The sequence below is a fragment of the Seriola aureovittata genome, chromosome 5 (assembly GCF_021018895.1).
Source record: "Seriola aureovittata isolate HTS-2021-v1 ecotype China chromosome 5, ASM2101889v1, whole genome shotgun sequence".
NCBI classification, from domain to species: domain Eukaryota; kingdom Metazoa; phylum Chordata; class Actinopteri; order Carangiformes; family Carangidae; genus Seriola; species Seriola aureovittata.
The window spans coordinates 30,177,356-30,191,975 of NC_079368.1; the positions used below are offsets into that span (position 1 = coordinate 30,177,356).

The window sequence follows — 14,620 nt, forward strand, 5'->3', positions numbered from 1 at the left end:
TCTTTATTAGCAGTTTGTTTCAGGCTGTTTGACACGTTCAGTCTGGAATAAAGAGATAGTGATAAAATTAAACTACATGACAACAACGACAACAACAACAACAACAACTGACCTTGACCTTTGACTTTTGACCTAATCTAATCAGTTCGTCCTTGAGTCCAGGTGAACTTTTTACCAATTTTGAAGAAATTCCCTCAAGGCTTTACAGAGATGTCGTGTTCACAAACCCTAAACCGCTTTTTCTGAGGTCACTGTGACCTTTGACCTCTTACCTTTTTCTACCAAAATCTCATCAGTTCGTGTTTGAGTCCGGGTGAATTTTTGTGCCAAATTTGAAGAAGTTCTGTCAAGGTGTTACTGAGATATTGTGTTCACAAGGTCACGGCCACGTTTTGAGAGGTCACTGTGACCTTGTCTGTGCAGACATCCCAAAAACAAAATGGCCTCCAGCTCTGACTAAATAAATATAATGATATATAATAATATAATATAAATAAATGTGGCCGACAGAAAAACAAAAACACAAAAGTTATCTTTACCATATACCTCAGTTGTGTGACCTCACACCATCCAAACACAGACTTTACAGCTTCAGCCCAGAGACTTCGTCCTGAAAAAGACAAGAAACGCTTTATAAAAGGAGCGTGTGTGTGTGTGTGTGTGTGCGTGTGCGTGCGTGCGTGCGTGCGTGTGTGTGTGCGTGCGTGTGTGTGTGTGTGTTGTTCGGGGACTGGATGTAAATTTAATGAGATTAACATTTGGAGCGGATTGAGTTGAGGACTAATGGGACGCTCCGCCGCCACAGCGGCTCAACATCACAGGAAGTCAGACTTCACTGACCTGGTTTATGACGGAGGTCGTCTTCACTGAGCTCACTGTACACCTGGTCTACCTGTCTGTCCTGAACATCTGCTTACAGGTGTTTGTGTCTCAGCAGTGGACAGCTGTTGTTGGACCTGAGTGAGGAGATGGAAATTTAAAACCATGATATATGATTTTATTATTTTTAAATAATTATATTATTGTATTTCATGTTGGACAGACAGGTGGACAGACAGACAGGTGAGCAGAAAGACAGGTGGACTGACAGGTGAACACACAGGTGAACAGAAAGACAGGTGGACAGACAGGTGAACAGAAAGACAGGTGAACAGACAGACAGGTGAACAGACAGGTGAACAGAAAGACAGGTGGACAGACAGGTGAAAAGAAAGACAGGTGGACAGACAGGTGAACAGACAGACAGGTAGACAGACAGACAGGTGGACAGGCAGTCTTGTGTTTGTCCCTCCCGCCTCCTGACTGAATCACTTGTTGGATGTTGTGACATCATTTCCTCTGACTGTCTATAATCTTCTTCTGTGTCTGCATATTTTCTCTGTGACCATTACCATCAGACTAAAAACAGGAACTATGAAAACCTCGACCAACAGAACTTTGACTTCAGGAGAACACCCAAGGTATAAACTTGCATGGTCACATGATGCACGCCGCCCAACCAATCTCTGAGCTCGCCCGGTAGTAGCCAAACACCAGTCAGCCCCGCCCACCCAGAATCCAACCCGGCTCCAGAGATAGACTCTTATCCTGGTGGCACGTCTTTTCTCCACCATCTCTTTTCTTTGTTTTGATTTTTCATGAGTCCGTCACACCGGGAATGGGTTCACACTCGCAGGAGAGACGCCCTTCCTCTTCCTCTTCCTCTCCCCCACCCCCCCACCCCTGAGTTTTCTCCATGTGAAGGGTTGCATGCAGCCAGGCTGAGGCTTGGCTCTGTCTGCAGATCTGAGGAACGCCGCCCACCAGGATCCTCCTCTCAGTCCTGCAACATCAAACCTTTTCTTTTTTCTTTTGGGGACATGACCCCCCACCACCCATCCCACCTCCTGCTCCTGTACTCCCTGCCTCCCCCCTCCTCCTCCCCCTCTCCCTTCTCTTCACTCGAATCTTTTTTTTAATTTGCGGTTGCATCAGCGCTCTCTAACATGCACGCCCCTGATTGGTTGGTTGGTTGGAGTCTTGAAAGCGTCTCAGTTTGCATGTGCCACAACACCACGCACAACTTTTTGCCCCCCCCGCCCTACCTCCTCCTTTGTTTCCAAGCTTCCACTTTCAGTTTTCTTTCAGTTCAGCAGATCTTCAATACTTTTTGTCTCCATATTTTTGGCTCCGCCCCCCTCCGCCCGTGGTAGCGTGGGTGAGAGGGAGCATGGTCGAGGCTGGGGTCGGGGGGGGGGGCAGGATCTTTGTGGTTCTAAGCTAACGATGCCTGTCCTATGATGTGTTCTGTGGTGTTTTGTTCTGCCGTGATTCTCAATGTCCTACGATGGTGCCTGTCGCCCTGCTGTCACCTGTCGCCCTGCTGTCACCTGTCGCCCTGCTGTCACCTGTCGCCCTGCGGTCACCTGTCGCCCTGCTGTCACCTGTCGCCCTGCGTCACCTGTCGCCCTGCTGTCACCTGTCGCCCTGCTGTCACCTGTCGCCCTGCTGTCACCTGTCGCCCTGCTGTCACCGATCGCCCTGCGGTCACCTGTCGCCCTGCTGTCACCTGTCGCCCTGCTGTCACCTGGTCCTGGTCTGTTCCTTCAGGCGGAAAAGGTGCTGCTGTTCAGCCAGGACACCAACCTGACAGCTCTGCTGCTGGAGGCTAGAGACCTGGAGGCTCGAGTCATCATCCTCTCTGCCAGGTTTGTACAACAAAGGTCTTGGTTGGTTGCCAGGTTGTTTCCAGGGTTGTTTCTGGGCATTTCATTGGGCGTTTGGTTTAAACATGCAAGAACAACACGAAACGCGTCCTCTCAACCATTGATCGTTGAATTTACTCTGTTTTTATGAAGTCCAGCAGCATGTCCACGAACTCTAAATGTGAAGACTTCAGAAGTAAAATAGACACTAATAGATTTAATTCAGTATCAGAATATGAATTTTAACACCTTTAGAAACCCTGGAGAGTTTTGTCCTGGGGGGGGGGGGGGGTCGTAACTGCTGCTCTTCAGACCACCACAGTTCCACCTCTTCTGTAGAGAAACAACTTAGTTGCCTCCATACTTGATAACTACAGTTTCCAATCGGCCATTTTTAAGTCAGCCATTAGGGAAACTTGTTTTAATCATTTATGAAAAAACACTAATCTGGTTTTCAGACCAATCACAGTACAGAGACAGAGACAGCACTAGTGAAGATTGTAAATGAGCTCAGGTGCAATATGGATAAGAACAAACGTGTGTTCATACTACGTGACCTTTGACACAGTCAACCACTCTTCACTCTTTTAGACAGACTTCAGCCTGATTGGCTGGTTCCCGTTTAGCTCACTGATAGAGAAAATCTGTAAAATTACTTATGGGGTCTCTCAAGGTTCAATTTTAGGTCCTACAATTTTTTGTAAATCCTCTGCTATGCCAACGATACTCAATTTCATATTACCAAATCGATGCCCTTTTTGGCAGCATCTCAGATATAAGTTAGTATAAATTCTCTTATAAATCATATTATTTTATTTGTTTGGGTTTCGAAGGTTTTTGCATTTTGTTGTGATTCCAGACACATTGGCATGTTGTTGCTAGAGTGCTTGGTTGGTTTCTATAGGAATTTCTAAGGGGTTTCTAAGGTGTTTGTAGGTGTTTACCAGATGGGTATCTGGAGTAATTGCCTCTGTGCTGGAAGTTGGCTGCAAAGGTTTCTATGCGAGTGTTTTCAGGGTGTTACGAAGTGATTCTAGTCAGATTGTAGTTAGTGTGACTTTCAGGATATCATTACCTCTGGTTGCCAGGCGGTTTCCAGGGTTGTTTCTGGGCATTTCATTGGGTATTTGGGTTAAACACGCAAGAACAACCTTCTCAACCTTCATTATCTCTATGCTTATTGTATGTAACCGTCCATAAACCTGCTATGACACAATAGAAACAAACTTGTGTAACTTGTTTTTAAGTTTCCTTCGGTATCACATTGATTCAGTGATAGTTGTCACATTCACGATACACTGCAGACAGGAGCTGCTAATAATTAACTCTGCATACTTTTAATGAGTCTCAGACTCTCAAACCCTTTTCCTTAGGTAGTAACTAAAGTGTTGTTAGGTGGTTGCTATGGGGACTTTGTCACGGTGCTGCTAGGTGGTTGGAATGGGGTCTGGGTGGTTGCTAGCATATTGTGAAGTGTTGTCAAATATTACCTGGTTGAGGGCTTGTTAGGATGTTGCTAGATGTTCGTCAGGGAGTATCTGGTGTTTCCTGTGCTTATTCTATGAGGATGTTAGGTTTTACGTAAGGGTTACCAGGAGGTACTGTATGCTGTACTGAAACACCTACAGCAGCGGCTCCCAACCTGCGGCCCACTGGTGGGCTGCGAAATGATTGCAGGTGGGCCGACAATTCATACATTCAGTTGAATTTTGGTGAAAATATGTGATTATAAACAATAATCTTTAAAAGCTCCTTTCATTGAAGGTCTCTCACTGCGATTAGCCAATGATAGGAGGATAGGAGCTTTTTTGTTGTTGCCGGTTGCTGTCTAACTCTTTAGGTCTGCCTTGTATTAATTTATAATATAATATAACCCAACACATCACTAGTACGTCCCTTCACTGCTCTGCTGAGACTGGGAAACACTCGTTGACCGGCGACATAGTGCGTCACACACATGACTCTCCTGATATATAACGGCGTGCTGCGTCTACAAATGTTTCATGTTTTTTTTTAAATTAAGCCACACTTCCTCTAATCCTTCGTTGTGGTTGGCGCTGACTGCCTCTCTCGAAAGCCTGACATCATTGTTTTGTGTGTGTTTTTGTGTTTGCAGTGAGGACGAAGCTGCAGCAGTGTATAAAGCCGCCCGGCAGCTCAACATGACCGGCTCTGGTTACGTCTGGCTGGTCGGAGAAAGAGAGATGACCGGCAAAGCACTGAGTGAAGCTCCAGATGGTAGGTCAACCCCTTCCTCCTCCTCTTCCTCACTAATGCTCTTCACACCTCTGCCTCACTCCCTCCTCCCCTCTGGGAGTTTCTGTCTCTCAGCTCTGCTTCCATCCAAGTCTCTGCCTAATTCTTAGTAGATGCCAACATTCAACTTTCCATTAGTGACGCTGGAGAGAATAAAACAGGCTGCAAAAAGACACCGAACCACAAGCTGCTGTCACCTGCAGACAGAAATAGATCAAAGTCTTCAGGAGCTGTTATTAGACTTCACTCGACTTTATTTCTTTGTTTCTATATTTGCACCGGCAGGTTTGAAGTAGTGAAGCTGAACAGAATTCAGACACAGCAGTTTAAAACCAGTTTCAGTTTCTGACACAGTTCACAGTGCATGAGTTCCCTCTGCAGTGAGCACAGCTACGAAATACATCTGATAATAGCAAGTAAAAGAGAAAGTAACTAAAGAAAAAATAAAACTACGTGGAGAAAAGAAACAGTCCTGCATTTATTCTATTAGAAATAAGAAAATAACGAGAATAACAATTTTAAGACAAAATACAAATTCTGATTCAACAGTTACTGTAAATAAATATGTGATAATTAATCTGCTTGATGGGAACATGAGCTGAATGATCCTGTTGTCTGGATTTATTCAACACATGTGGTTGCAGTGGTGTTATTAGGTGGTTACTTGGGTGGTTACCAGGGTAACAGGTTACCAGGTATTTGGTGGACTGCTTCTTTTCTCCTGTATTTGGGGTGTTACTTGCTAGGGTCGGTACCGTGCTGTTGGGGGTTGTTAAGATGTTGCTAGGTGGTTGCTAGGGTGTCTGGAATTGGGGTTTGCAGCAGTCATGATACTGTGAGTACCTCTAGCAGCAGGAGCTGTTGTCTGGCCCTAAAGCAGATTCTGCGGAGCCCAGCCGGATGTCCCCTGTCACGAAACGAGCACTCCCTCTGCACCTTGTCACAGCTCAGTACTAGAGAACCCACAATGCACCTGTCAGCAGGTGAGGTCTGGTTTCTGCTGGTTCAGGGTTACTAATATGAGGTTCTGTTTTTTCAGCAGGAACAATATTAAACTAAAATACCACTGTTAGCTTCATGCTAATTAGCCTCTGCCTGGTGATGTAATTGGTCGGATTAAAAAAAAAAAAAAAAGCCAGGAAGAGACAAATTAAAAGAAAGTAATACGTTATTATTTTTAATTAGGTTTTATTTGTGAGGTTTTTGGCTTATTGAGGCTTTGCTACAGCGAACAGGTTTTAAAACATTATTGTGTGTTTGCTTTGGCATTCGAAGGTTGTTGATGGGTGTTAGGGTGTCGTGAGAGTTATTCAGTTTCAACTCACAGCTCATGTTGGATATCAAGGTGCTTTAAAACCCTTAGTGTTCGATATTTTTCTCAGAGTCATAACTCGGTCAGATCTCAACACACAGACACGAAACACATATTATCCTTCTGTTTTTAAGTTTCCTTCAGGGATCCAGTAATATGTGTCTGAATATTCATGGCTACACTGCAAACAGGAAGTGCTAATAACTAATTCCGCGTACTTTTCACTGCTGTTCTCAGGTGTTGTTGTGCAGTGGTTCTTTCCATTTGAGAGCATCAGCTGTTTTAGTGATCATCATCATGGGCTTTAATATAACTGGATGGAAACATGGCTGCTCTCTGCCTCTCTCTCTGTCTCTCTCTGGTAGAGCTGTAGGTCTCTGGTGAAGGAAGCTAATCCTCCTTACAGTCAGTTAGCTTCTCAGCGTCCTGGTGTGTTTCTCTCTCTGGTTTCTTCTGACGCTGGTTGAACGTTTAAACATAAAAAAACAAACAGACATGTTTAAAGGTTCCTAACCACTGCTTTCTTTTCCGGCTCATTGTAACTGTGTGACCTTAAATGTGTCTAACATCTTTTTGTTTGTTTCATTTTCTATAGTGTGTGTCGTCCGCCTGCCCGTCTGCCCGTTCTCGCAGTAGACAAGCCAATAACATGTGCTGCTGTGTGGGGGAGGGGGGTGGGGGGGCTTTATGCGGGTTTGATGGGGCGGGGGGGTGGTGGTGGGGGGGGGCGGGGGGGGGGCTTGATAAAGAGCTTGTGTCGCTGCAGTTTCCGTGACGTATGTCTGAACGAACACTGGTAAGATGCCGCCGCTGCTTCCTGTTTCCTGCTTGATGCTCTGTCCTTTCCACCATTGGTCAATAGAGGCCCAGACCACTGCAACACGGAGTGTGGGGGCGGAGTTTATTGAGTCAGCTGATTACTCAGTCAGCCAGATGAGCACATAATGTAAACAGATTACATATAAGCATGAACAGACTGTAACTTCAGAGCTTTATTTCTTCCATGTTCAGCTGTTTGTATAAACATGAAACTACATTTTTTCCAACCTTCACCTGTTCTGTGATCATATTCTGATGGTTAGAACTCAAGATTTGTTGAATTTTATAACCTCCTCTGGTCTTTTTTAACACTATTTAACACTACACAGAAGAAGGATCTAGAGTTTGTGCAGAAAAAAGGAGAGCGTGCATGTGCAGGAAGAACAGTTGTAAAGATCGACTCTGACTCCAGAGGGTTAATTCTGACGTGGAGTATTACTTTAAATGTTTTAGACCGTTAACCACAAAACTACGTGCAATCACTGCTGAGCATTTTCAATCAGCAGCTGATGGATGAACTGATGGAGATGAAATGCTCAGCAGTGAAGTAAAAGCTGTGACTGTGGTTGAACTGAGGGCAGATTGTAAAAACCAGACCATCCAGTATATCCTGGACATTCAGTCGGTCTCTCTGGCTGCTGGGTAATCGGCTCCCCACTCTGTTGCTGTGGCGTTTTATTTGAGAAAACATCCTCACCAGCCAGCTGCTGCACTCTTAGAGATGATGTGTTATTTTTCTGCACATCCCCGTCTCACCCAGACTCCAGATGTGTCAAAAATGATCCATCATTGTCTTGAAAGCGTAGCAGGACTGCACTCTGAAAATAATCCTCAGCTGTTTTGTCTCTGTCAGGGGAGGTTTGAGGTTTCTTTTTAGGGGAACTGTTTCAGATTAAAGCCTTTTTCTTTTGACATTAACCCACAGAGTCTTAACATTCACATTTCTATTTCATCTCTTATCCAGAGAGAGCACCACGACCGCAGAGGGATCATGAAAATATTCCTTAGAGTTCACCTTAGAAATGTGTCCTGCCACATTTCCATAAAAATAATGATGAACCCTTTAGATTTGAATGACTCCATGATCTAAAGCGATTTGACCTTGAGTGAAGAACAATATAGGCACAGCAGCGTGTCACTTGTGTCATCGTAACGTGGTTTCATCCATGTTCATAAAAATCACCAACATTCTCGTCTGAATTCATTCTTTCAACATTTTAATTGTAATCTCTAATCTCTGCGTTCAGTCCTCTCCATCCTGCTGTTACCGGGATCCCTGGACTTGCTCAGGGACTCGCTTCTTCTGTCCAGCCATGACGTTTAGCCGGCTAACATACAGGAAATGGTCAAAATCGTTAAAGGCTGCTAAAAACATAAATATTATATAACTGGATGTTTTCCAAACAAAAAACGACCGTCCTTATCTAAACACACGAAGCCAGTAACGTGACATTCTGATCGAACACAACCCGGAGGTTTTGGTTTCACTTTGGCTCCATGATTTCATGTAAATATAAAACTACTCTTTGAAATGAAATCCACGTAAAGACCTGGTTAATTAGATCATTCGACGAGCTGAGATAATACAGTGAGGAGTTAGCTCTCAAACCTCACTCCAAACTTCTCAACATGTTTCTGGACATCTTCTATGTTGGGTTATAAACAGGGGGTGAACAGAACAACATGATCAGCTGTGGCTGAAGAATAATACAGTTCGTCAACGGCTCTGTTTGTTGATGAAAACTGAACATTAAGAGGTTGTTAGTGCTACAGAGCTGTTGTGTTGGATTGCATTAGATTGTACAGGTGTTCCTGTTATTGTGTCCACCTCCTTTACCTGCTGAAACGAGTCCCTAAAAAGAAACCTATGAAGCTGCACTGTGACATTATGGATTTTGATGTTGTTTTTCTTCACCAGACACTTGTCACATTATGAGGAAAAAGTTTCTGCATTTGGTGCTTTGGCTAATTAAACAGCAGCCTGCTAACATTGTTAGCATTCCTCAATGGAGATAATAAGATCTGCTGCAGCAGAACACATTCATTTTAATCAGGAAAGCTGTCCATAACCATCAGTGTTTAAATAGATTCATAATTAATTTAGTTTAGCTAAGCTAGCTGATTGGGAAGGGGGTCTGCACTGTCGGTTTATTTTAATTAGGAATGCTTCAGTAGACTACGTGTGCTCATTTGTTTCAGTGTAACAGTTGGTTCAGGGAGGAAAGCTAGCTTGTTGAACCCTTTAGTTTTAGGGAGAGGTGTTACCAAACTGAAAGGTCCAGTTAATAACAAAACACATATAACCATAGTTTGTAGATTGGCTAAATTTTCATTTATTATACTCTCAGGTTCAAAGAAAATGTTAGTTTCTGGGAGAAAATGGCTAATGTTACTGTAGTAGCTAATGTTAGCTAGCTGCACCAAGTGGTTTTGGTCGGGAATGTTAACAATGCTAACTGTCAGTAGTTGAAGTAACAAATATTAGCTAGCTGTTTCCAGTAGCCTCAGGAAAAAATAAAGGTTGTTAGCTTTAAAGTTCCCAGTATTTTTGGTGGCAAATGTTAGCTTTTTCTGTCAGAGAGAAATGCTAACATTGTTAGAAAGCTCTTCCACATACTAATAGAAGGAAATGTTTGCTGTCTGTACTTCAGTTCTAGCAAAATGTTCCCAAAACGTTTGGAGGGAAACATTAGGTAGCTGTATTTCAGGAGGGAGTGATGTTATCTGTCTCTTGTCTTTCGGTGGGAAATGTTAATAGTGTAAGGTAGTTGTTACCAGTAGTTAACATATCCAGTCGGTTTTGGAGGGAAATGTTAGCTAGCTCTTCTGTTCAAGAGGGAATATTAGAAATCTATAGTTTTGGTGGGAAATATAATTACTCTGTTATCTACACCCAGTGGTTTTATTTTGAAATGAACTGTTCTGTAAAGGTTTTAGAGAGACATGTTACTTTTCCCTGTAGTTTAAGGGAGGAATGTTAACTGGCTGTACTTCAGGAGGTAGTGTTAGCATCTGTGGTTTTGATAGTGATATTTTAGCCAGTTGTTCTGTTCCAGTGGTTCTAGTAGGTAATGCTTACAGTGTTAGCTAACTGTTTACAGTAGTTTCAGTAGGCAATGCTATCAGTGTTAGCTAGCTGTTGTGGGTCAGCTGGAGGACTGATGTAGACGCTTTTCATCGCAGTGTGACGAGTTTCTGCTGAAGGAAAACTCCAGACACAGTTCATAATGTCTCAGAGAGGCTTTTTCTGCCCTGAGGCAAACGGCTATGATTCTCAGAGTGAGCTCCCAGCATGCAGTTTGGTAGTATTGAACACTGACCTGACGCCTGAAGCCCTGAGTGTGTGTGTTTGAATTACACTGAAGCACTCTTTTAATTACAAGAGTAAAATTAAAGTGTGTGTGAGAGAATTTTTAATTAACGAGTCTGTGTGAATGAGGACAGTTTCCAGTCTGCAGCCTGTTTAACTCCCCGCTGTGTGTGTGTGTGTGTGTGTGTGTGTGTGTGTGTGTGTGTGTGTGTGTGTGTGTGTCTTTGTGTGTGTCTTTGTGTGTGCACGTGCATGCATGTGAATGTGTGTTATGTGTGCGTGTGTGTTGCAGGCCTGCTGGGCCTCCAGCTGATTAACGGTAAGAACGAGTCGGCTCACATCGCGGACGCCGTGGCGGTGGTGGCTCAGTCTCTGCAGGAGCTGTTTGAGAAGGAGAACATCACGGAGCCTCCACGGGGCTGCGTGGGAAACACCAACATCTGGAGGACCGGTCCGCTCTTCAAACGGTCAGTACCACCACCGACTGGCTGACTGACTCATGTAATCCTTAAACAGATCCATAGCTTTACTTTCCCTGTAGTTTCAGTGAGGAATGTTAACTGGCTGCACTTCAGGAGGTAGTGTTAGCATCTGTGGTATTGATAATGAAATGTTAGCCAGTTGTTCTGTTCCAATGGTATTAATAGGGAATGCTTAATGGAGGAATGTCCACCTGATGTTCTCTTCTTAACAGTGTTAGCTAGCTGTTTACAGTAGCTTCAGTAGGCAACACTAACAGTGTTAGCTAGCTGTTTACAGTAGCTTCAGGAGGCAACACTAACAGTGTTAGCTAGCTGTTTACAGTAGCTTCAGTAGGCAACACTAACAGTGTTAGCTAGCTGTTTACAGTAGCTTCAGGAGGCAACACTAACAGTGTTAGCTAGCTGTTTACAGTAGCTTCAGGAGGCAACACTAACAGTGTTAGCTAGCTGTTTACAGTAGCTTCAGGAGGCAACACTAACAGTGTTAGCTAGCTGTTTACAGTAGCTTCAGGAGGCAACACTAACAGTGTTAGCTAGCTGTTTACAGTAGCTTCAGGAGGCAACACTAACAGTGTTAGCCCTCTTATTTAACTGGTACTCAGATCACACTGAAGCTCACAGCTCAGGCCTGTGAACCTTTGTCAGCTGAACATGGCGTGGTGAAGGAGTGAGTGTTGCGTGATCATGGTGCATTCATGAGTTCATCTAGTGTGAGTCTCTGAGAGTTTCTAGTCCTCAGAGTTACTTCCTCCTTCAGCTGGAGAGAGAAGTGTCAGAGACGCTTCACTGATCTGATCTGGATTCAGCTTCAAGTCAGACTGACACAACTGGGACAATAAACCTCCTCCTCCTCCTCTCTGTGTGACCTATATAAACCCTCGGGTCAAGTTGAATCATTTTTATTTATGTTGTCCAGTATCACTGAGTCTCTGCAGTAATGCGGCAGCAGCATCATGTGACCCGTTGTTACTTCACTTATCCTCGTCTTTATAATCATAATAAAACCGTAGAAGATCAGAACCAAAAATATAATGAAAAAACAAAACAAAACCAGATTTCCACTGAGCTGACCCCACCCTTCCTGCTCTCTGATTGGCTCCTCAGGGTGCTGATGTCATCAAAGTACCCTGATGGTCTGACAGGACGGATCGAGTTTAACGACGACGGCGACCGGCGCTTCGCCACCTACAGCATCCTGAACTACCAACAGAAACCAGGTCGACTCGTCCAGGTCGGAGTCTTCAACGGATCACAGGTACAGGACACCTGGTTACACCTGGTTACACCTGGTTACAGATTCTGAGCTTGTTAAGTGGTGTCAATAATAAAATAAAGTTAGTTTTTTAAATGAACCATTTTAAACCTGTGAAATGAATCTGTACATGAGAAGAAAAGATTTGAATAAAACCTGTGAACAGGTGAGGTCAGTGGGGGTCGCACAAACACTGTACGAACTTTGACCCTGTTTCTACACCTGACTCCGATTGGACGGTGACAGTCCAGGTTTTTTTTTACACATGCACTTTTTTTTAACAAACACAAATCTCTTCCTCACATGTTCAAACTGCAGATTCATTTACAACTAGAAACTGGAATTACTGAACATCCCTTCACATTTTCAAAATCATTTGGGTCATAATTTATCTGTGTGTGTGTGTGTGTTAGTCTCTCTTTAAATATGTATATACAGATGCAGTATTGATGCTGTCATTTAGTCATCTTGTCACAGTGAGACCTGCCTGGAACAACATTACAACCTGCGTGTGTGTGTGTGTGTGTGTGTGTGTGTGTGTGTGTGTGTGTGTGTGTTGCAGGTTGTGATGAATCCTCAGAGGAAGATCATCTGGCCTGGAGGAGAGACAGAGAAACCAGTTGGATACCAGATGTCAACTAAACTGAAGGTACTACTACTGTACTACTGTTACTGTCAGTGTTAGTACTGTCAGTACTCTTAGTACTAGTGAGTACTTAGTACTGTGACAGGGAGAAATCTTCCAACAATATGAGTAAAATATCCGAATGATAATTATTACATGAATAGAAAAAACAGCAGTAAAATCTCATAAAAATATTATGAAAGTTCACATACACAACAAAAATGTGTTACACATGTGAACAGGTGTGAGTAAAAGACCGACAAGAATTAGTAAAATATCCTAAAAGATGTTGAAAATGCTGAAAAATGTTTTCAACAACGTAAAATAACAGAACCAACATATGATAATAAATATGATCATATTAACGTCTAAGGTTTTATGGAGAAAGACTTTCATGTGAGGAGCAGGTTTTCACTGTGGAGCAGGATCTGTTGGACAGATGGTCCCACAGCAGTGACACAGCGTGTGTGTGTGTGTGTGTGTGTGTGTGTGTGTGTGTGTGTGTGTGTGTGTGTGTGTGTGTGTGTGTGTGTGTGTGTGTGTGTGTGTGTGTGTGTGTGTGTGTGCGTGTGTGTGTGTGTTCAGATCGTGACCATCCATCAGGAGCCGTTTGTTTACGTGAAGCCAACAAAGAGCGACGGGACGTGTAAAGAGGAGTACACTGTGAACGGAGTCCTGATCAAGAAGGTGATCTGTACCGGACCCAACGGGACCATCCCAGGTACACACCCCACCTCAGCTGTCTGCACCTGTGAGGACCTGAACCACAGCCCCCCCACCCCCCTCACCCCCCCCACCCCCCTCACCCCCCTCACTTGTTCTGCCTCAGTACGATAAACCATTCAACACAATGTCAACACAGGCTGCTTTACCATCACAAACGTATCAGCTGATTCAATGTGTGTGTGTGTGTGTGTGTGTGTGTGTGTGTGTGTGTGTGTGTGTGTGTGTGTGTTTACAGGTCAGCCCATTGTCCCTCAGTGTTGCTATGGTTTCTGCATAGACCTGCTCATCAAGTTGGCGATGAGCATGAACTTCACCTACGAGGTTCACCTGGTGGCTGATGGGAAATTTGGCACGCAGGAGCGAGTAAGTGTTTCTGTGTGTGTGTGTGTTGTGTGTGTGTGTGTGTGTGTACAAAGTGTGAGTGGAGCCCTGATGAGGAGGCTGACCCTTCCTCACATTAACACATGGTTCCTCCTCCTCTTCTTCTGTTGTTTAATGGCAGCGACTGGAAGAAACTTCACTCCTGATTCATTTGAGTCATTTTCTCTTAAACTTGATCTGTACTGATGATGTCACCACTAATGATGTCATCGTCTCTCCCTCTCTCTCTCTGAACTGTTTACTGATTCAACACCAGCACATCACTAAGGCTTGTTGCTATGGAGACCACCGCTCTGTCCCTGACTCTGACCTTGTTGAGGCTTGAGAGACATTTAGTCATGTCTCTCTCTCTCTCTCTCTGTCTCTCTCTGTCTGTCTCTCTCTCTGTCTCTCTGTGTCTCTCTGTCTCTCTCTCTCTGTCTCTCTCTGTCTGTCTCTCTCTCTGTCTCTCTCTCTCTCTCTCTCTCTCTCTCTCTGTGTCTCTCTGTCTCTCTCTCTGTCTCTCTGTCTGCTGCTCTCTTCACTGCTCCCAATGACTCCTCCCCCTCCTCCTCCCCCTCCTCCTCCCCCTCCTCCCCCCCCCCCCCCTCCTCCCCCTCCTCCTCCTCCTCCCCCTCCTCCCCCTCCTCCTCCTCCTCCCCCCCCCTCCTCCCCCCCCCCCCTCCCCCCTCCTCCTCCTCCCCCCTCCTCCTCCCCCCTCCCCCCCTCCCCCCTCCTCCTCCTCCTCCTCTGACAGACTCAGGATCTGTTCAGTCTGCTGTTAAATGTTAATA

At 44.5% G+C, this 14,620-nt stretch overlaps 1 protein-coding gene across 13 annotated transcripts in view; it reads left to right on the forward strand.

Moving 5' to 3' along the window:
* Nucleotides 1-14,620, forward strand: part of grin1b (glutamate receptor, ionotropic, N-methyl D-aspartate 1b) — a 59,278-nt gene that overhangs the window by 14,993 nt on the left and 29,665 nt on the right. For 11 of the 13 annotated variants that reach the window (XR_008827863.1, XR_008827864.1, XR_008827867.1 and 8 more), the window contains exons 5-12: nucleotides 1,398-1,460; nucleotides 2,590-2,687; nucleotides 4,801-4,922; nucleotides 10,674-10,848; nucleotides 11,968-12,118; nucleotides 12,678-12,764; nucleotides 13,326-13,461; nucleotides 13,702-13,829. Coding sequence is in view for 5 of the 13 variants with exons in the window: in XM_056376641.1 (XP_056232616.1) it covers nucleotides 1,398-1,460; nucleotides 2,590-2,687; nucleotides 4,801-4,922; nucleotides 10,674-10,848; nucleotides 11,968-12,118; nucleotides 12,678-12,764; nucleotides 13,326-13,461; nucleotides 13,702-13,829 (960 nt within the window). In the remaining 8 variants the exon portion in view is untranslated. The remainder of the gene's footprint in view (nucleotides 1-1,397; nucleotides 1,461-2,589; nucleotides 2,688-4,800; nucleotides 4,923-10,673; nucleotides 10,849-11,967; nucleotides 12,119-12,677; nucleotides 12,765-13,325; nucleotides 13,462-13,701; nucleotides 13,830-14,620) is intronic. The other 2 variants (XM_056376643.1, XM_056376645.1) reach the window with 1 other exon arrangement.